General features: G+C 36.4%; 1 protein-coding gene across 2 annotated transcripts in view; it reads right to left on the bottom strand.

Annotated features, from left to right (window-relative positions):
• Window positions 1-21,613, bottom strand: part of VPS50 (VPS50 subunit of EARP/GARPII complex) — a 131,193-nt gene that overhangs the window by 28,688 nt on the left and 80,892 nt on the right. For both annotated transcript variants that reach the window (XM_058525622.1, XM_058525629.1), the window contains exons 17-20: window positions 19,914-20,004; window positions 17,224-17,400; window positions 13,902-14,020; window positions 11,430-11,536 (exon numbers count right to left, since the gene is read on the bottom strand). In XM_058525622.1, the coding sequence (XP_058381605.1) occupies window positions 11,430-11,536; window positions 13,902-14,020; window positions 17,224-17,400; window positions 19,914-20,004 (494 nt within the window). The remainder of the gene's footprint in view (window positions 1-11,429; window positions 11,537-13,901; window positions 14,021-17,223; window positions 17,401-19,913; window positions 20,005-21,613) is intronic.

The following is a 21,613-nucleotide window of genomic DNA, read 5'->3' as shown; positions in this document are numbered from 1 at the left end:
CAGCTACATAAGCTTTCTATTTTAGATATGAATAGATAACAAAAAATCACCAGGCCCATAAGGAAAACTGAGACAGTGAAAGTAAAAGAAAAGCAGATCCAGAGGAAACAGAATAATTCAAGCTAATGAAGAGAAATATAATAATTACATAAAACCCTACAACAGGAGAAGATGGGGAAAAAAACAGAGAATATGGAAGGGCTTGTAAGATTAAAAATACGATTTTTAAAATAAAAAATTAAATATAAGAAATGAGAAAAAGGAAGTCTTCCAGAAGGTACTGCAAAAAGACAAGAATATGGAAAACATAGAGAAAATATGAAAGACATAAAGGGCCAATCTAAGAAACTAAGCATTTGAGTAATGGGAAATCAAAGAAAAAGAGAACAGAGAAAATGGGGAGTTGGAAATCATCAAAGAAATAGTAGCATCAGTCACAGCTGCACATGAACCTTCAGACTGAAAGGGTCATGAATTACCCAACAACTGTAATGAAAAAGAACTCACACCTAGACACATCAATAGAGTTTTGAAACATGAAGGAAAAATATACTAAAAGCTTTCAGAGACAGAGAAAAGAAATTCACCTACAATAAAATGAATAGAACATTAGAGGTTTCCACCTTCCAAGGGAAAATAATTTTTAATCTACAATTCCATGCACAGCTAAATTGTCGTTCAGTGAAAGGGGAGAATAAAGACCTATCCAGACTGACAAGAATTCAAAACATTTATCTCCCATCACCCTTTTCTGGGAAATTACAACTAGAAGAAAGACAGACAGAAACAGACCAAGAAACTGCCTCCATGCTGGTGGCAGGGAACAGTGGGGAGGGAGACTGTTGCTTTTCATCACAAGCTCTTCTTTACTATTTAATGTGTTACTGTAAGATGTTACTACCTTGGTAAAAATATAAAAGCATAGCTCTGAAGTTAGCCTGCCTAGTTTAAAACATGTGGTCCAGATGCACTCTGCCCTCCCCTTCTCCCCTTCTCGAGTTCCCTACACGGGGCAAAGTGAGAGGAGTGGACACAGCATGCTTTGTGAACATTGAGGAAGGTGATCTAATATATAGCCCAGATGACCAAAAAGAGGTGTCTCTTCCCGAATTATCAACTGTGAGAAGTTCCTATTCCTGCATCCAGCTTATACTATATAACCTATATTACACACTCTCTCTGAACTTTGCCCGGGAATAAGAATTAATGTTCCTCCACAGCAATTAGGCAAGAAAAAGAAATACAAAGCATCCAAATTGGAAAGAAAGAAGTAAAACTGTCACTATTTGCAGATAACATGATATTATATACAGAAAATCCTAAAGATTCCACCAAAAAACCATTAGAACTAATAAATTAATTCAGTAAAGTTGCTGGATACAAAATTAATATACAGAAATCGGTTTGTTTCTATACACTAATAACGAGCTAACAGAAAGAGAAATTAAGAAAACAATTCCATTTACCAGTGCATCAAAAAGAATACAAGACCTAGGAATAAATTTAACCCAGGAGGTGAAAGATCTGTACTCTGAAAACCATAAAACATTGATGGGAAAAACTGAAGACAACAGAAATAAAAGGAAAGATATACCATGCTTATGGATTGGAAGAATTAACACTTTTAAAATGTCCATACTACTCAAAGCAATCTATGGATTCAATGCAATCCCCATCAAAATACCAATGGTGTTTTTCACAGAACTAGAATAAACAACTTAAAATTTGTGTGGAACCAAAAAAGACCCTGAAAAGCCAAAGCAATCTTGAGAAAGAAGAACAAAGCTGAAGGTGTCACGATCTCTGATTTAAAACCATACTACAAAGCTATAGTAATCAAAACAGTATGGCACGGGCACAAAAACAGACACATAGCTCCATGGAATAAAATAGAGAGCCCAGAAATAAACCCACACATATATGGTCAATTAGTCTATCATGAAGGAGGCAAGACAAGAATATACAATGCAGAAAGAACAGTCTCTTCAATAAATGGTGCTGGGAAAACTGGATAGCTACATGCAAAAGAATGAAACTGGACCACTAACACCATACACAAAAATAAATTCAAAATGGATATAAGAATTGAACGTAAGACCTAAAACTATAAAAATCCTAGAAGAGGGGGCCGGCCCAATGGCGTAGTGGTTAAGTTTACACGCTCCGCCTCAGCAGCCTGGGATTCACAGGTTCGGATCCCGGGCATGGACCAACGCACCACTTATCAAGCCATGCTGTAGAGGCATCCCATATACAAAACAGAGGAAGAAGGGCACAGATGTTAGCTCAGGGCCAATCTTCCTCAGGAAAAAATAAAATCCTAGAAGAAAACATAGGCAGTATGCTCTTTGATATCGGTTTTAGCAATATTTTTTGGGCCAGTGTCCTCAGGCAAAGTTAACAAAAGCAAAAATAAATAAACAGGATTATATCAAACTACAAATAAAAAGGTTTTGCACAGCTAAGGAAATCATCAACAAAATGAAAAAGCAACCTACAGAATGGGAGAAGACATTTGCAAATCATACATCCAATAAGGGGTTAATATCCAAAATACATAAAGAACTTACACAACTTAATATCAAAAAAAACACCCAATTAAAAAATGGACAGAAGGGGCCGGCCCGGTGGCGCAAGCGGTTAAGTGCGCGCGCTCCGCTGCGGCGGCCCGGGGTTCGCTGGTTCGGATCCCGGGCGCGCACCGACGCACTGCTTGGTAAGCCATGCTGTGGCGGCGTCCCATATAAAGTGGAGGAAGATGGGCACAGATGTTAGCCCAGGGCCGTCTTCCTCAGCAAAAAAAAAAGAGGAGGATTGGCGGATGTTAGCTCAGGGCTGATCTCCTCACAAAAAAAAAAAAAAAAAAAAATGGACAGAAGACTTGGATAGACATTTTTCCAAAGAGGCCCTACAGATAGCCAACAGGCAACATGAAAAGATACTCAACATCATTATTAATCATCAGAGAAATGCAAATCAAAAACACAATGAGATACCACCTCACACTTCTCAGAACGGCTATTACCAAAAAGACAAAAAATAACAAGTGTTGGCAAAGATGTGGAGAAAAGGGAACCCTCATACACTGTTGGTGGGAACGTAAACTAGTGCAGCCGCTATGGAAAACAGTATGGAGGTTCCTCAGAAAATTAAAAATAGAACTACTATACAATCCAGCAATTCCACTTCTGGGTATTTATTCAAAGAAAACAAAAACACTAATTCAGTGAGACAGATGTATCCCTTTGTTCACTGCAGCATTATTTACAATAGCCAAGACATGGAAGCAACCTAAGTGTCCACCAATAGATGAATGGATAAAGAAGAGGCGGTATACATATACAACGGAATATTACTCAGCCATAAAAAAGAATGAAATCTTGCCATTTGCGGCAACATGGAGGGACCTAGAGAGGATTATGCTAAGTGAAATAAGTCAGACAGAGAAAGACAAATACCATATGATTTAATTTATACGTGGAATCTAAAAAACAAAACAAATGAACAAACAAAATAGAAACAGACTCATAAAACAGAGAAAACAAACTGGTGGTTATCAGAGCAGGGAGTAGTTGGGGGTGGGTGAAATAGGTGAAGAGGATTAAGAGGTACAAACTTCCAGTTATAAAATTAATAATTCATGGGGATGTAATGTACAGCATAGGGAATACAGTCAATAATAATATCATAACTTTGTATGGTGACAGATGGTAACTACACTTATTGTGGTGATCATTTCATAATGTAATATAAATATCAAAACACTATGATGTACACTTGAAACTAATAGGATATTGTATGTCAATTATACTTTAATTTAGAAAAAAGAACTGATGTCCCTGATTTCCTCCACTGGCTGTGAAGCATGAAAGTTAAGAGCTTACGGGCAATCAGAAAACCGGGGTTCCAGCACTTACCAGCTATGTGATATAAGGCAATTTATTTATCTCTGGGTTTCAATTATTTGGTGTGTAAAAAGGGTACTGTGAAGCATTCATGAGAAAATGCACGTGAACTGTTTACACAGCATATAATAAGGGAGCAAGAAATCTTAGCTATTGCTATTACTTTAAAATAATTATAGTTAGGATGACTGCAGTGAGGGAGAAGTACAGGGTGTTATGTAAAAGGAACCTAACCTAATCTGGAGTTGAGGAAAAGCTTCACAGCAGAAGCACTGCTGAAACTCTCTCAACCTAAATCTAGACCATGAGTCCTGCACACTCGTGGAGAAGAGACACACAGAGTGACTGGCAAAGAAACCAACCAAGTAGCAGCAGGACAAGGACTACAACCAAGAGGAAGAACAGTGGGCCTGCCTTACCCAGCTCATCAGCAGGAGACACAGAGGGAGGAGTGTGACTACCACGAGAAAGGTGGCCTAGGGGAATTCAGTGAGCCACAACTCGCAGAGGAGGGAATACAAGGGTAAAGAGAAGGTGCTGGAAGTGTGTATGGGGGGGACTTCTTCCATTGTGGATTATGACAACAGAGAAGGAAAAAGTGTTTCTCCAATATTCAAAAATTTCCCTGTTATTTAAATGGGCAATTCAAATGGTAGTTTGTTTTTATTTTTATTTTTTTGAGGTCACATTGGTTTATAACATTATGTAAATTTCAGGTGTACATCATTATATTTCAGCTTCTGTATAGACTGTATTGTGTTCACCACCAAAGTCTAGTTTCCATCCGTCACAATACATACGTGCCCCCTTACCCCTTTTGCCCTCTTCCCACCCTCTTCCTCTCTGGTAACCACCAATCTGTTCTCTGTATCTATGTGTTTATCTGTTTTAAACACACACAGTGTACATTTCAGTTACAACAACATAGAAAGGAACAAATGGTTCTCAATGTTTGGCCCCTGGATCAGCAGCATAAACATCACCTAGAAACATGTTCGAGTTGCACATTCTCAGGTTACATCCCAGATCTACTGAATTAGGTACTCTGGTGGTGTAGTCCAACAATCTGTGTTTGAACAAGCCTGGTGTGATTCTGATGCACGCTAAAATTTAAGAATCATTGGCTTAGATCACCATAAAAGACCAATAAAGCATGAACTTGTTCCTTCTTGAGAGGCTTTTATCCCTTGGTTTTCAAGATCTCCTCTTCACCTCCTAATTTTTCTCCTGCCTCTCTACCATTCATTCATCATCTCCTTCTCTGGCTTCTCTTGCTGTCCTCTCTCCAATGTATCCACATGTCCCCCCAATGTATCCAATGGATGTGGACACATTTGGATTCTCTATGAACCCAAAAGGTTAAGGGCCTCTGTTAAGACCAACCCATCTACTACCAGGGGTTTAACTACATTCTATACGAAAAACTCCAAGTATGTATCCTGACCATGTTTATTCTCCTGATCTCCAAATCCATTTATCCAAATGTCTATAGACTACTTCCATTTAAATGTGTCACAGGTACATCCACATGTCCAAAACCAAACCTATCATCAGCTCCCCAAACTTGGTCTTCCTCTCATCTTTCCTATTTCAGTTGTGGCATTATAACTGGTCATTCACACAAATCTAAAATTTAAGAAGTATCTCTCATAACTAATTCACCAATCTTGTCCGTTATTTCCAAAATCTCTCAAATATGCCTTCACTTCTCTATTACAATGGCCAGTTTTAAGCAGACCCAAGTCCTCATCGTCTCTAGCCTGGGAGACTTCAACAGCCTCTCATCTAGCCTTTGACCTCCTCCAGCTTCCCCTTTACCCCAAGTCTATCCATCATTCACACTGTAGCCAGAGTAATCTTTTTTTTGTGTGTGTGAGGAAGATCAGTCCTGAGCTAACATCCATGCCAGTCCTCCTCTTTTTTGTTTGCTGAGGAAGACCAGCCCTCAGCTAACATCTATCACCAATCCTCCCCCTTTTTTCCCCCAATGCCCCAGTAGATAGTTGTATGTCATAGCTGCACATCCCTCCAGTTGCTGTATGTGGGACGCTGCCTCAGCATGGCTGGATAAGCGGTGCATTGGTGCGCGCCCGGGATCCGAACCCGGGCTGCCAGTAGCGGAGCGCGCACTTAACCGCTAAGCCACGGGGCCGGCCCTCACAGAGTAATCTTTCTTAAAAAACAAATCTGCTTGTGTCTCTCCCATTTAAAACCCTTGACAAGTTCATGTCCAAGCTCCACAGGACATTACAGTCATGTGCCGCATAACAACATTTTGGTCAACGACGGACCGCGTATAGGATGGTGGTCCCATAAGATTAATACCATATAACTTAGGTGTGTAGTAGGCTATACCATCTAGATTTGTGTAAGTGCACTCTACAGTGTTCACACAACAACGAAATAGCCTAACATCACATTTCTCAGAACATATCCCCGTTGTTAAGCAATGTGTGACTGCATATAAGGCCCTTTGAAATCCAGTTCTTGCCCCCTTTTCTTGCCACATCTCCCCTGCTTCTACTTCCCATTACCCTTTTCATATACAGCAAACTAAACTGCTGTGTTCTCTGAATATACCATGTCTTGCGCATGTTGTTCTTTGCACTCTGGTTAGAATGCCTTTACCAACTTCTTCATCTATGAGAATCTATTCATCTTTCAAAGTCAGTTAGGGTGTCAGCCCTCTGGTGAGTCAGCCCTTTTATTTGCCACCCAAAAAAGAAAGTTAATCATTCTTTCTTTCTGCCTCTTTTCTGTTTTTTGTACTTACAACACTACAATATAAGTTTTTTTCTTTTGTATGTTATTTCCCATGTTGTGTTCCTTAACTACATAGACTATGTCCTCTGCAGGACTATATTTCCAACAGATAGCGGAATGCCTGGAACAAAGTAGTAGCTCAAAAAAAAATCTGTTGGATTGAAAATGAATGAATACAATACACATGGCAGAAAAAGACTAATTTCCTTAATGTAGAAATTAAAACATATAATCTCCTTATTAGAAAAAAAACGGGCAATGAATAAGGAGTTCACAAATAAGTAGAAATATCTTTTTATATTTAAAGATGCTTAAACTCACTATTAAGTACATTTTGAATGAGATGCCATTTTTATTTTATTTTTTTATATTTTATTTTTTTTTGAGGAAGATCAGCCTTGAGCTAACATCGGATGCCAATCCTGCTCTTTTTTGCTGAGGAAGATTGGCCCTGGGCTGACATCCATGCCCATCTTCCTCTACTTTATATGGGATGCCGCCACAGCATGGCTTGACGAGCGGTATGCGCCCAGGATCCAAACCCGTGATCCCTCAGGCTGCCAAGGCGGAGTGTGTGCACTTAACCACTATGCCACCGGGCTGGCCCCTGAGATGCCATTTTTAACCCATCAGATGGCAGCATCTGAAGTTGGATGATACAGTGTTGCTGAGAGACAGGGAGAAGAGATGCTCTCATACATTGTTAGGTAAATTAACAGAACCTCTTTAGTAACTTCTTTAGTAACTTCTTTGGTAAATTGAGAATGTCCATCAAAACTGAAAATGTATACACACTCTGATCCAGCATGAGGAAATATTTGTAGGAATTTGTTCTACAGCTGTATTTGTATATGGACAAAGATATTTCTTCAAGGATATTTGCTGTGGCATTGTTTGCAGCATCAAATGACTTCAAACAACCTAAATGTTAAAAAATAGAGGACTTATAAAATAAATTGTGGTACCCCTATCTAATAGGATCATTAAAAAGAATGAGATCTAAACACACTAAGATATGTAATACTTTGATATTTTACGTGTAACTTTAAGATAGTTGAAGTCAAAAAATCCAGAAGAATAACAGCATATATAGTGTGATCCAATTTTTGAAACAAACAAAAACAACAAAAAACAGAAGAGATTCACACATTAAATATACTTGTAAAAGCACATTAATATTTCTAAAAGAAAAGAGGAGAAACAGTAGTTTTCTCTGAGGAAGGAGACTTGGAGGTCAGGGGCTCTGCTTATACCCTGGGGTATTTTAATTTTTAACCACTTTCTTGCATTACTTTTTCAATTTAAAACACTCCATGATAATAATATTAATGTCCCACCTAAAAGAACGTACCAGTGAAGGAGTGGATCTCTTCCCTCCTATTTCTGTGTTTTCTCCACCATATGCACTGCATCTCAGACACATGATGCCTAAATATCCCTTATGCGCACACTTCCTAGTTTCACGTTAAATCCTGATGCATGTGCTGGTATGTATTTTTTCCAGCTGCTTAAGTAATAATTTTGTTGTAAGGTCTGCAGTTTTTACAAGCATGGGTTTTGGCAACCTATCTTCTGTGCCTCAGACCTATCATACCTGCTCAAAGGAGAGCTGCCTCCAGGACAGAGAAACTTGAATACCAAGGCTACTTCAGTGATGAGACACATTCCCTAAAATTTCTCTGCCTCTGTCTACAAGAAATTGTCAGGCTGACAGGATTTTCTCTTTATACAAGCGAGCGTTCCCATTAGTGCTCTGCATTCGTGAAAGGCTCCCTGAGCCTTTCTAACAGATTTAGGTACCACTTGGGGCCGGGAAGCCCCATTAACATTTCTTTTGTTTAATCTCTCCTAATTATCTGCCAAATAAATACTACTTGAAAAGGACATTTTGAACATGCCTTTAATGTTCTAAAATCTATCTCCCAACTACTGAATAATTAGTTCCTTCATCTTCCCAGGCACCAAAAATTAATCTTATTTACATGACTGTACTTCTGGCTTTTTAAGAAGAGGCATTACCTTTGCCAGTTTATAATCTTCAAGCACCTCTATGCAATAACAACAGGGGATGGAATATTACATTTAAGAGTGGGAGACCCCTTAGTGAGTGGTTCCTTTAAAATTCTATTTTATGAATATTTACAAACTGAAGATGAAGACATCGTAGGGAGAGAGAAAGTGGTAGGCATGAAAATCTACTGGGGGGAGTAATGGCAGCACCTAATCCCACCCCAAACGAAGAAAGTTAAATTACCATACTAGGCATTGTTCCTAATTGCAACTCTAGTAAAGATCTGGTGGGGAAGAAGGCTGAAATTACAACGGTCAGATTCTCTTCACTGAGTAAGGTTTTATGCAGGACTGCTCTGCGTTATAGGGCTGATATACCAAAGGCCCGCAAGAATGTAGTTTTTCTCAGTTTCTATAAATCCACTGTTAGAAAACAATGTCTACTATGTCGATCAGTAATCCTTATATGATTTTGTTGTTACTGTCTTCTGAACTTGGCACCAGTAGCACATTTCTATCATTATATCCCTTTCTTAGATAATGAGAGTAGCAGAATGAATTGTTTCTTCATTTCCTTATACCTACCAAGAAGTGAAAACTTGTACTTGTTATTTGCATTTAACTGAATGAAACATGATTTAACTGAATGAAAATATACCCTCTCCTCAATTTTATTTTAGCCTTATATTTTATTTGATTCTACTGAATACACGTCTTTTAGAGGGAAAAACAACATGATGACCTCTAGTCCTTTTTGAACTAGGTAAGGTTAAAAATAGACACCACCACCTAAATGTGGTTAATTGTATTGTTTTCCCCAATTATGCACCCACATTTCTTGCAAGAGGATTATGCATCCTTGTCCACTGCCCTGGACTTGTAGTGCCTTCCTGGAGCAGAGGTATACTCTCCCATGGTCAAGCCTGACTTGCTTTGGCCAGTGACATATCAGAGGAAGTCAGGGTGCCACATCAGAGCAGAAGCTTTAGGAGTAATAACATGGTTTGGCTCTTACTCTTCTCCCAATGTTCCAGGTTGGTGCTATTCTTTCCACCTGCATCTCAGAATGAAAACACACACGGAGCATAACTAAGATGATCAGGAGCCAATACGCATCACAGTAAACCTTTGTGGCTGAAAGCCACTGATATGTTAGTGTGGTCTGTTACCTCAACATAACCAGGCAAAAGCTGACTTCATTAAACTACATCTCAAGCAGAGTATTCAGCCACCAAACACCACAGTGAGTTCAGAAGGCTGAGGAGGGTGACAAGGATTTTAGAGTATATATCAGTGAGGACCACATAAGGGAACTGAGCTTGAAGAATGGATTGGGGGGAGGAGTATAAGGAAAGGAAGGACAGTATAACTACCACAACATATCTGAAAAGCGACCACATGGAAGAATAGGAGAAAAAAGTACATACTTAACTCTATTTGCTTTCAAGGGCAGAACTAAGACCAACAGATAGAATTACAGAGAGAGAGAGATTTTGGTTTACCATAAGGAAGAGATTCCTACCAATTAAATCAGTCTAATAGTAGAATGAGTAGTCTTGCAAAATAATATGCTTCCAGTGACATGAGACATGAAACAAAGGCTAGATGGCCACCAAGTATTAGAAAGAAATCCTTATTTGATGGGAATTTATATCAGATGACCTCTCAAAACCTTCCAATTCTGATTCTATAAATTCTAGAGAATAATTAAGGTTGCTATGTTCAGCTAGCTCTCTTGGATAAAGAAGCAAAGCTCATTTCCCTGGCCATAATCAGACACAGGATAGCTTTTTAGAATCTGTCATTTTTCTCTGTGTCATGAAAATATATACCTTTTCTTTTCCTCTCAATTCATTATTGCTTTTCCACTATTTTCCCTAGAGTAGGACTTCTAAAAAACATTTTGTCCACTTTATCTTATTCATTAACGAAATTTACAAATTATCTTCACAAATACAGAACATTTTATTGGAGCTACTAGTAATCAAATTAGGCAATAGGAAATTATCATCTCCATAAACAGAATATAGAGATTTTTATAGAAAACCACTAAAATTCCTGACTGGTATAGATGACAATTAATGTGAGAAGATAGCTCTATAACTTATTTGTCAAATATATAGACCTATTTGTGAGATATAAAGGCTGGGAAAGCACATAAAATGCTGAAATACTGACATTAAGAAATTCACATCATCTCCAAATCTAAATATTTCAATGGCATTTCTTCATGTTGTTTGCCTTCTAAAAAATCATCAATAAAGGTCTTATCTGTAATAACACCACCACTTCCTACAGTGTGAACATTTAGCTTGTAGACCTCTTGTGTCTGAAGGTGCCGGAGAATCACTATTCACTCTGCCTATCTGACAGGAAGATTGTGAAGATCAATGAAACAATTAAGCATAAAATATTGTGTAAATGTAAAACTGGTACTCTCACCATCCTACACATACCTCTAACTCACACAGAGAATTTTTCACTACATTTCAATTAATTGGAATATTTAGAAAAAGTGGAAGACACAAATACTAAGTAGCTAATTGAAAAAGAAAAACTGACATTAATATTAGTATTATACTATTTGGAACAATCAAGATGAGAAAGCATTGACATATGACAATCTTAAACCTTCACTGTGGGAGGCACTGGAGTATACAATGAAAACCCCAAATACAAACCATTTGGTAACAAAAGCAGACTAACTTAACTGGTATAATAATGTTTTTTTAAAAAGGTGCAGCTACTTACCAACAAGTCTTATTACATTCAATGTTGTATTTGTTAAGATGGGTGCATTCACTTTATTTAGACTGTAATCTGATTTCTTCCTGCTTTTTAGAGTTTCTCGAGAAACGCTTAATATGGAAAAACAAAACAAAGTTGCAATTAGGGTTGTTAAGTAGTAAATCAATAAGTTACTCGGCTTAGGATCTATTCTTCATTCACTAATTAGTTACTGAAAATCTTACTATGTATCAGGTGGGGATATAGAGATTATCCTCCTGTCCTTACAAAGCTTAAAGTTCAGAAGAGAAGAGAAATTAGTAAGAAATAAAGTACTATAATGTATTTCTTTGATTCTAAGACATTAATTATCAATCATTAAAATACGTGTGTCACTTTAAAAAAACAGATGTTCTAGGGAAATTATACATCAAATGTACCAACAATCCTGACTTAAGACTTACAAATATGAAAAAATATCCTCCTTAGAATCTGAATTAAGTCTAAGGTATGATGGTAGAGTCTGGTGTTGAGGGGCGGGTGCTAGATTCAAAGGAAAAGTAGAAGTTATACGGTAAGTGCAGGGAAGAAAGGGGACAACATGTGATAAGGTCAGAGGTAAGAGGGAACAGTGTGTGCTCAGAGAAGTACAAGGAGTTCCAGTGCTAGCACTGAGAATGAGTGGGTAGAGGGAAAAGTGACAGGAAAGAAGGTAAATCAAGGCCAGATCATCGAAAGCGATCAAAGCTAAGGAGTATGAATCTTATCTTGAATGCAGTGGTGAACCATTAAAAATTTTAACCAGGAAAATGACATGATCAAATTTGTATATAAGAAAAAATCTAAATCTGTATCCAAGAACGGATTAGAAAAGAGCAAGACTGGAGACAGGAAGCCAAGGTAAGGGAGCTGATTTAATAATCTGGCACAGAGATGATTTTTGCATGAACTAGGATGGGAGCAGGGAAATACAAGGAATTTTGATAAATTCAAGAGACACTTAGAAGTTGGAATTGATAGTAACTATTAACTGATTGGCTGCAGTTAGTAATTCACATTATTCATACTTCTTAGGGGCAATTTAAGACAGTTTAGGAGGCTGCATAACCCTACCAAAAATGCAAGTATATACACATATACTGGCAGACACTATCTTACCTGTTCATTGCAATTTAATTAGAGCTTTCCTTTTAGCCAAAATATACCCAAAACATCTAATGAAGAAGTCTAACAAAATAGTTCTACTCAATTCGCAATGAATCATAGATGTAAATATTTAAATCTGATACATATGTGAAAACTACTGAAAACAAATTTTCCCAATTAAAATATCCAAAATTACATGAGTTGCTCACTTTTTAGGAGAGAGATTATATTAATCAGGGTTATAAATCAATCAAATATTAACTAGGTACTTTGGGGGTAAAGGGTAGGGAAGAGTATACTTAAATCTATCATTAAAAATTAGGTATATCTGTGGGGCCGGCCCCATGGCGTAGTAGTTAAGTCCGGCGTGCTCCACTTCGGCGGCCCAGGTTTGTGGGCCAGGTTCAGACCCCAGGCGCCAACCTACACCACTCGTCAAGCCATGCTGTGGCAGCAACCCACATACAAAATAGAGGAAGACTTGCAACAGATGTTAGCTCAGAGTGAATCTTCCTCACCCAAAAATAAATAAATAAAGTACATTTGTGGTCATTAAATGTCTGATAGTCATGAAATTAACACACACATTGAATGAGGCCCATTTAACTGAGAGAAGATGACAAAAAATTCTTATATTTCATAGTCTTTGCAGAGGACAGTTTATCATAAAACAAAACTCAAGTATGAAAAAAGGAACCTTAATGGAAGGCTCAGATAGTGCACATAAATGACATTGGGAAGATAGGCAGAGACTTTCTTTCCTACTAGATTGAGACAGGAACTCCTCATACAAAACAAATGACTACTCTCCTCCTTGAGGTTTTCCGATCTATGTGAAACATAAATTGCCTCCAAAGGCAGCACTGATTTTATAAATCAAAAGTTAGTTTTTCTGCAAAAATCACTGATCTCTAAATTAAGAGCTTTTTTTTTTTATAATTTTATTTATTTATTTTTCTCCCCCAAAGCCCCAGTAGATAGTTGTATGTTGTAGTTGCACATCCTTCTAGTTGCTGTATGTGGGACGCGGCCTCAGCATGGCCAGAGAAGCAGTGCATCGGTGCGCGCCCGGGATCCGAACCTGGGCCGGGAGTGTGCGCACTTAACCGCTAAGCCACGGGGCTGGCCCTAAATTAAGAGCTCTTTGATTGTGCCCAATATGAAAAAAAAAAGACATTTTTACTCTTTCTGGAATCATTTTTAAAAATATATTAACTTCTGTCACATGCTGTTCTAACCAACAGAAAAATTTAATCTTGATTTCTGTTTCTTCTTAACCTTTAAAGGAAATCCTATACGTTAAGTGCGCAACATAAAATGCAAAATATCATACAATCTAAGAACAATTACCTTTTCACAGGAGCGTCACCTGTCTGCTCATCGACATAATCTCGTTTCAGTTCCTCGGGAACATCACTGTCACTGTCATACTCCTGATAGGCACTTTTTTCTTGTTCATCAGATTCATACTGAAGAGAACACAGTATATTAAACAATCAGTATGAAGAGCCAACCTTTCACGGAGTCTTTCAACACAATACAAGTATCCAATTTTATAAGAAGTAGCTTATAGAAGAAAGTTCTTAATAGCTTCAATTTTGCCATCAAGAATGGTATTATCCTTCCGTTTTCTTCTTTGCCCATCCTACCTTAACCAGCTCAAAAGAAAAAGAGTAAAATACAAACATTATATCTACAAAAGCTTATAAATGTCCAAAAAAAATAAAATGTCCATATAAAGAAAATAAAAACAAACACACACCCTGCTAGGCCTTAAGAGAGGAGAATAGTGTATATTTGATTTAAAAAAAGAGTCTCTTCCTCCAAGTGGTTTCATCACACTTATTTCTAATTTGCTAATTCATTACAAAGAGATTGAATATAGAATTCCGGCTCTCTGGAAGTGTTAATTCAGCTTAATAAACACACACAACACATACTAATGTTCTATTCTAATTCATTACAATGAGATTTAATTCCAAGGACAGCTTAGAAAATTAGGCTTAGCACATAGGGACTACTTAGAGCAAGGATAAAAATGGTGGATTTACTCTTGAGAAAAAGGGGGCCTTCTTAACATTTTCATCATCTTCATGGCACCGTGGCCCAGTGTCAGCATGTGAGAGGACAATGGAGTCCACACACAGCAAAGGAAACTGGCAGTATCATCATCATCAACATCACCATCATTTATTAATATTTTAAATTAACCTGATTAAATAATGGCTAACACTTACTGACTTTTAACCAAGTACTGGGCTAAGTGCTTTCATGAATTATCTCACCGAATCTTCAAAACAATTTTATGAGTAAGTTTTATCCCCATACGCTAGTTGAAGAGACCAATATAATGACAACATGGAAAGAAATTAGTTCCCTAATTCAACAAGCATTTTTTGAGAATCTAAAGCATTATGACAGGCCATATTAAGATGTGGACCCTGACTCTCATGAACTTACGCTGTACCTGGAAAGATTAGCTCACATGTTAATAACTGCAAATGAGAATTATAGGCATTCTCCCTCACTTGTACACAGTGTGATCCTGATGACATTCAGAAAGGTGTTCCACACAAACTAGGGTTTCCTGGTTATAACAACAGAGCTTTATGATTCCACAGTACAAAGGATCCTCATCTTCTAGGATTCTGCATTTGCAAATTTCCCTACTCACTAAAATTTATTTGTAACCCTATTATCAATACTTCATGACACTTTCATGGTCACTCATGGATACGTGTGGTGTGGCAAAACTTTTGAGTCACCCAACATGCAGGTTCCCAGCTGAGGGCAGACAAGGTGACGCTCTACCTTCTTGTTTCAGCTCTCTTACTGAAAACAAGTGTCCTTTTCACAGCCTATTTAGTGCCACATGTTTTAAATTTTTGTGCTTTTTGCTGGTGGTTTCACTGTTTAGAACAGCCCCTTGTATAGTACTCAAGTGCTGTCTAGTGTTCCTAAACTCAAGACAACTGTAACGTGCCTTATGGCAAAAATACACGTTAGATAAGCTTCATTCAGGCATGAGTACAGTGTTGTCACCTGTGAGTTCAATGTTAATGAATCAACACTATACTCTATTAATTTAGGTATCTTTAAGCAAAAATACATAAAACAAGGTTATGTATTGATCAGTTGATGAAAATGTTGTGACCAGAGGCTCACAGGAACCTAATCCCATATTTTGTCTAGGAACAATGGTTCTGTTATTTGCCAACTCAGTGTTCATGGTGACTTTATAGAATACAACCAACACAAATAATGAGAATCGAATGCTACGTGAGATTTAAATTAATGAATCACCAGTACAGAGGGATATATTACTTAAAATATTGGAATGTTTTTTTTTTTTTTGTGAGGGAGATCAGCCCTGAGCTAACATCAGCGCTAATTCTCCTCTTTTTGCTGAGGAAGACCGGCTCTGAGCTAACATCTATTGCCAATCCTCCTCCTTTTTTTTCCTTCCCCAAAGTCCCCAGTAGATAGTTGTATGTCATAGTTGCACATCCCTCTAGTTGCTGTATGTGGGACGCGGCCTCAGCATGGCCGGAGAAGCAGTGCGTCGGTGCGCACCCAGGATCCAAACCCAGGCCGCCAGTAGCAGAGCGCGCACACTTAACCGCTAAGCCACCGGGCCAGCCATGGAATGACTTTTAATTCCCTTCAGTTTAGTCCACTTTATAGAGGCAAAATGTCACAGAGAATCACTAAATTATAATTTTAAATATGGTTTACTATAAAATAATTCCTACTTCATGATAAAACATGATAATGGTATATTTTCATGGCAATATTTTTTAAATTATATCCTCACTAGACAAAAAAGAAAATGCCAAAACTAAAATACAGAGACAAATTCAACAGATTTTTATCAAATCTGAACAGTTTTCAACTTCAGCTTCATCAAATATAAAATAAAAATGATTCTGCATCCCTCTGGAAATTATGAGGATCAGAAGGACCCATCCAAGTTAAATGTTGTGAAAACACCCTATAGGTAACTGTGGAGTAAGCATTCCCTCATTGTAAATATGGGGAAACCAAGGATCATAAAGTTAAAATAATTTGGCAAGGGCCACACAGGTAATAAATAATAAAGGTGATATTCATTCACCTGCTTTCAAATCCTTTCCATTAACTCATACAACCTCTAATTTATATTGTTTTTTGAGCTGCTCAAAGTGTTGTTAAAATATCATACTTCTAAATCCTAACAACATCCTGCCAGGTAACTAAGCAAGACATTACCCTCTCTCCGATAAAGGGACATGGAACAAAATGACTCACTTAGTTGCCTAAGAGTTGAGTTGAGAGAAAAGGGCAGATGATCTATTCCCTCATCCATCTGTCTATCCAAGAAATCATATAAATATGCAGTGAAGAAACTATACTCCCACTCAATTAGTAATCTGGTAAGAACATAAAGTAATCTAATAAGAACACAAAGTAATCATAAATCAAAATTTATCGTTCAAAAGGACAATGTCAACAGAGCATACTGTAAAGCCATTATCTGCACAAGTAGTATTGCAGGTATGTAAGCATATAGGTAGGAAGGCAGGTGGTGAACAGATAAATAAATCTAGCCAATTACCTTGCTCAGTGGGTAGAACACTTTTCACTAAGAAAATCTCACTCATGTTCCACAATATGTTTTAAAAACACCACATACCCCATTAGAAGCCAGGACATCTTCTGTTTCTTCATCTTTGTGGTTGGCCTGAATTTCAAATGGATTCCCACCACTACAGTACTGCTCAAACAAGGCCACTGTTTCTGAGGAAGTTGACGCCGGCTGCTTACTAGGTGAAACTGATGGGGAACGAGACTGTTCCATGAATTTAAATTCCTAGACATTAAAAAAAGGAGCCAGATGCCTTTTAGCAACAACAATAAAATTCAAGTGCATAAACATATCCTAGCACTGTAAACGTAGAGTTAGTGAAAAATAAATTAATCCTGATTCTTCAGGTTATTTACTTTAAAATCTTTCAAGTTGTCTGAAAGCACAAACTTGGAAATACATGTTCAAAGGTTTTCCTAAAGACAACTCAGTTGCTGATATCAATAAAACAGTGTTGTCTACATCAAGCTACTTTTGGCTTACTTTATGGAAATGCACAACAAATTTTTGAAAATAACTTTAATTTGAATGATAATTCTTAAAATTTTAACATAGCAACACAAGTCCTAGTAGGATATGGTTTTAATCAATAAAGTAATTTATAAAAACTAATTGTTGTTAGGTCAAACACCTTTCATACTTATATGCTTGCACCATTTAAGATAGTCTATATGAATACATCAAAAACAAGGCATGAAGGATATATCTTTGTTATATTAATGTCTAAAAACTTTCATTTATTTTTCTCCATATACGAAGAATCAGACAACACAAACACACATGCTGAGGTCAGATGATACGTCTTCTAGTCCTAGCTTGCCAGTAATCCATTATATTCCACTAACTTCCCATAAAATGTAGGGAATGTCACCTGGCTTCTCTGTGCCTCAATTTCCTTATCTGTAAAGCGAGAGAGTCAATCTAGAATGAAAGAATCATAAATGCTAAAGCTAAAGAGCTGTAGCATCCAGTCCAAATCATGCATTTCCCAGAGGAGGAGACTGAAGCAGTCCAGAGGGATTCAGTGCCAAGTTCAAGATCATGCTGCTAATCAGAGGAAGAGATGGGATAACCTCTAAAGTTCCTTTGAATTACAAAACTCTTGATTTGATGATTTTTCACAAAAAAAGTAGTACATATTTTTCTTGTATCTTTTAATCTTTTTAATATTAATCCCCAATTTAAAATTTTTCATATTCAATTATAATCTTAAAAATTACATTGGTTTGTTAAGTTTCAAATGATGTGTTTATTTTCTTTTTAAATTGCAACTAAACATTAAATCAGATCCATCATAGTGCTTAAAAATCATGCCATTATTTTTATAATACTAAACAAGAGGTGACTATAAATGAGACAAATTTTTTTAAAAACCAAATCTACAGGAATACATGTGTCAAGTGAACACTATCTCAATTATGAATAGTTTTCAAGGTAACTACTTACTTTGGTTGTTGTGGTTAGAACACTTAACATGAGGTCTATCCTTTAAAATTTTTTTTAAGTGCACGATACAGTACTGTTAAGTATAGGCAAAATCTTATATGGTAGATCTCTAGAACTTACTCATCTTCAATAACTGAAACTTCAAGGTAACTACTTTAAAGGAGATAATGCTCACTTGGATGGAAATGTTCCAGCATACTTGTAAAAACAAAGTTGCGCTATAATTACACCAAGTATATGTACACACACACGTGCGCATACATACAATTTGATGGTTAGATACAAATTCAATAAAATTATTTAATTAGGGATTCTAAAATCAATGTTAGAATTTTAAATAATGTTAAGGAATCATCTTAATTTAAGAATTCTAAAATAATGATAAATTAATGTTAATTTTGCTGTCTTTAAGGCATTTATTAATCAACATGTTTCAGTGTATTTAATATTTCCACACTAGAAAAGCAATATGAAAGAACTGGATAAGAAGTAAGCTATTACACAGTATGAGCATAAAGACTATTCCTATAAAAAACTTTTTAATCACGTATTCCTTACATCTATCCAGAATAAGAAAAATGCTTCTAGAAAGCCATTCCTTCCAAAGGCAAAAACTAAACACACTGGACCTTCTAAACAGGGATCTAAGTTTATACATTGTATTTTGACATTTGGTATTTGTAGGACACGATCTATCACACAAGGAATATTTACCTTCAATGTGTTTCAAACAAAGGAAAAAGCAAATCAATTAAAGATACTTTCACAGATTACATATTCTATAAGGATTCAAGAAATCAATTAATTAATAAAAGTTAGTTAAGAGTATTTTTTGTAAGTGCCTCTTTTATTTCTGAGGTATTTTCTCATTACAGGCAAATTTTTGAGTTGCAGCATAAATTAAGAACCTATTAGTCCCTTTAAGAACTGACAAATATTCTGAAAATACAAGCATTTTCATTCAAGACCATTAAAATATAACTGATTAATTTTCTGCAAAATTTAAATAAAGTGCTTCTGAAATCAAAAGAAAAAAATTATTTTAATTGTGACTCTTTCTAGGCAAAAGAGATTTCCTGATATGTATAAATTGAATACATAAAAAAGAGAGAGATTTTGACATCCATAAAAGGATCACTCTTGTAAAAGAGGCTTGCTATTAATCATTCTTAAGGAAGGAAGGAAAGGCACTATTCCTTAATTTAATTATTTTTTAAATGTTTTCATTTATCTGTTTTTTTTTAAGATGACTAAACAAAAGACAGATTTATTTGTTCTTAAGAAACACTTACATGAAGTTGCAAGATGCTGAAATTTGACTTAACAGGACAAAGTTCCCAGGTCTCATTCTCTAGAAACATTCTCAGTTCATCAAGTCGTGTTCTTAAAGAAAGAAAATGAACACTCCAAAAGTAAGAAGAAAAATACACTGAACACAAGAATTAAGAAAATAAAATACAATACAAACAATTACAAGATTATCATCATCATTGCATTATTCTGAAAGTATACTAACATAAAATCGACTATAATAGCTAAGATCGACTATAACAGAACAGGAATACATATTGAAATGTTGTTGATGGTAACCACTAGAAGAATATATTTTTTAAAAGCTAACTGAGAAAAATAATGGTATAATAATTAAAAATATACATTATCACTCCAAAAGAAAGGAAGAGAAAAAATAAATGAGAAAAGAATAGATAACACTTAATAGAAATCAAACAGCAATATGGTAAGTTTAAACCCCACTATGCCAATAAAAACATTAAATGGAAACGGAAAAAACAGTTCAATCAAAATATGAAAATCATCAGACTGGATTTAAAAACAATAACAAAACAAAACAAGACCAAACTATATGCTGTTTACAAGAGATGCATTTAAATATAAGGCCATAATTAGACTGACAGTAAAAATTACACACAAACGTGATTTCTTATAATCACGAACTAGGCTGGAATTTTTTTTTTTTTTTTTTGTGAGGAAGATCAGCCCTGAGCTAACATCCACTGCCAATCCTCCTCTTTTTGCTTAGGAAGACTGGCCCTGAGTCAACATCCGTGCCCATCCTTCTCTACTTTATGTGGGACGCCGCCACAGAATGGCCTGACAAGAGGGGTGCAGGCCCGGGATCCGAACCCATGCCGCCAGCAGCAGAGCGCGCACATTTAACCACTACACCACGGGGCCAGCCCCTAGGCTGGAATTTTTTAATCAAAATTTCTTCTTCACCTATTAAGATGATCATTATGGTATTTTTCATACATTCTCTTAATTGGTAAATTAAATTTACTAATTTGAACTGTTTAGCCAACCTTGTTTTCTTGCAATAAACCATACCTGTTCATGATGTACGTATTATCCTTTTTTAGACATCACTGGATGGATTTTGCCAATACTCATTTAGGATTTTTGCATCTATGTTCTTATGAGACACTAGCCTATAATTTTTCTTTTTTGTAACGTCCTTGTTATGTTTTGGTATCAGTACTACGCTGGCCTCATAAAATAAGTTATGAAGCATTCCCTCTTTCTCTACTCTCTGAAAGAGCTGGTGTTGCTATTTTCTCCTTAAATGTTCAGTAGAATTTACTAGTGAGGAGAGCAAGCCTGGAGATTCTCTTTATGGAAACATTTTGAAGTACAGATTCAATTTCTTTAAAAGACACAGAACTATTCAGATTTTCTATATTTTGTCAGCTTATTAAGTTCGGTTTTACAAGAAATTTGTTCATTTTATCTAAATTGTCAATTTTATTAGCATAAAGTTGTTCTACCATTTTACTATATTTTTAGTATCTGTAGGACCTACAGATACCTTCTTTTTAACTGCTGATATTGATAGTTTGTGTTTTCTTTCTTTTTCTTGCTCAATCTTGCTATTAGTTTTGTAGATTTCTCTCTACTGTACATTTGCTATTTCATTGATTTCTGCTCTTATAATTTTCTTCCCTCCATTTCTTTTGGTTTAATTTGCTGTCATTTT

The sequence above is a fragment of the Diceros bicornis genome, chromosome 3 (genome assembly GCF_020826845.1).
Source record: "Diceros bicornis minor isolate mBicDic1 chromosome 3, mDicBic1.mat.cur, whole genome shotgun sequence".
In the NCBI taxonomy this organism is placed as follows: Eukaryota; Metazoa; Chordata; class Mammalia; order Perissodactyla; family Rhinocerotidae; genus Diceros; species Diceros bicornis.
Note: the sequence above shows the minus strand (reverse complement) of the source record. Positions and strands in the feature narration are given on the sequence as shown.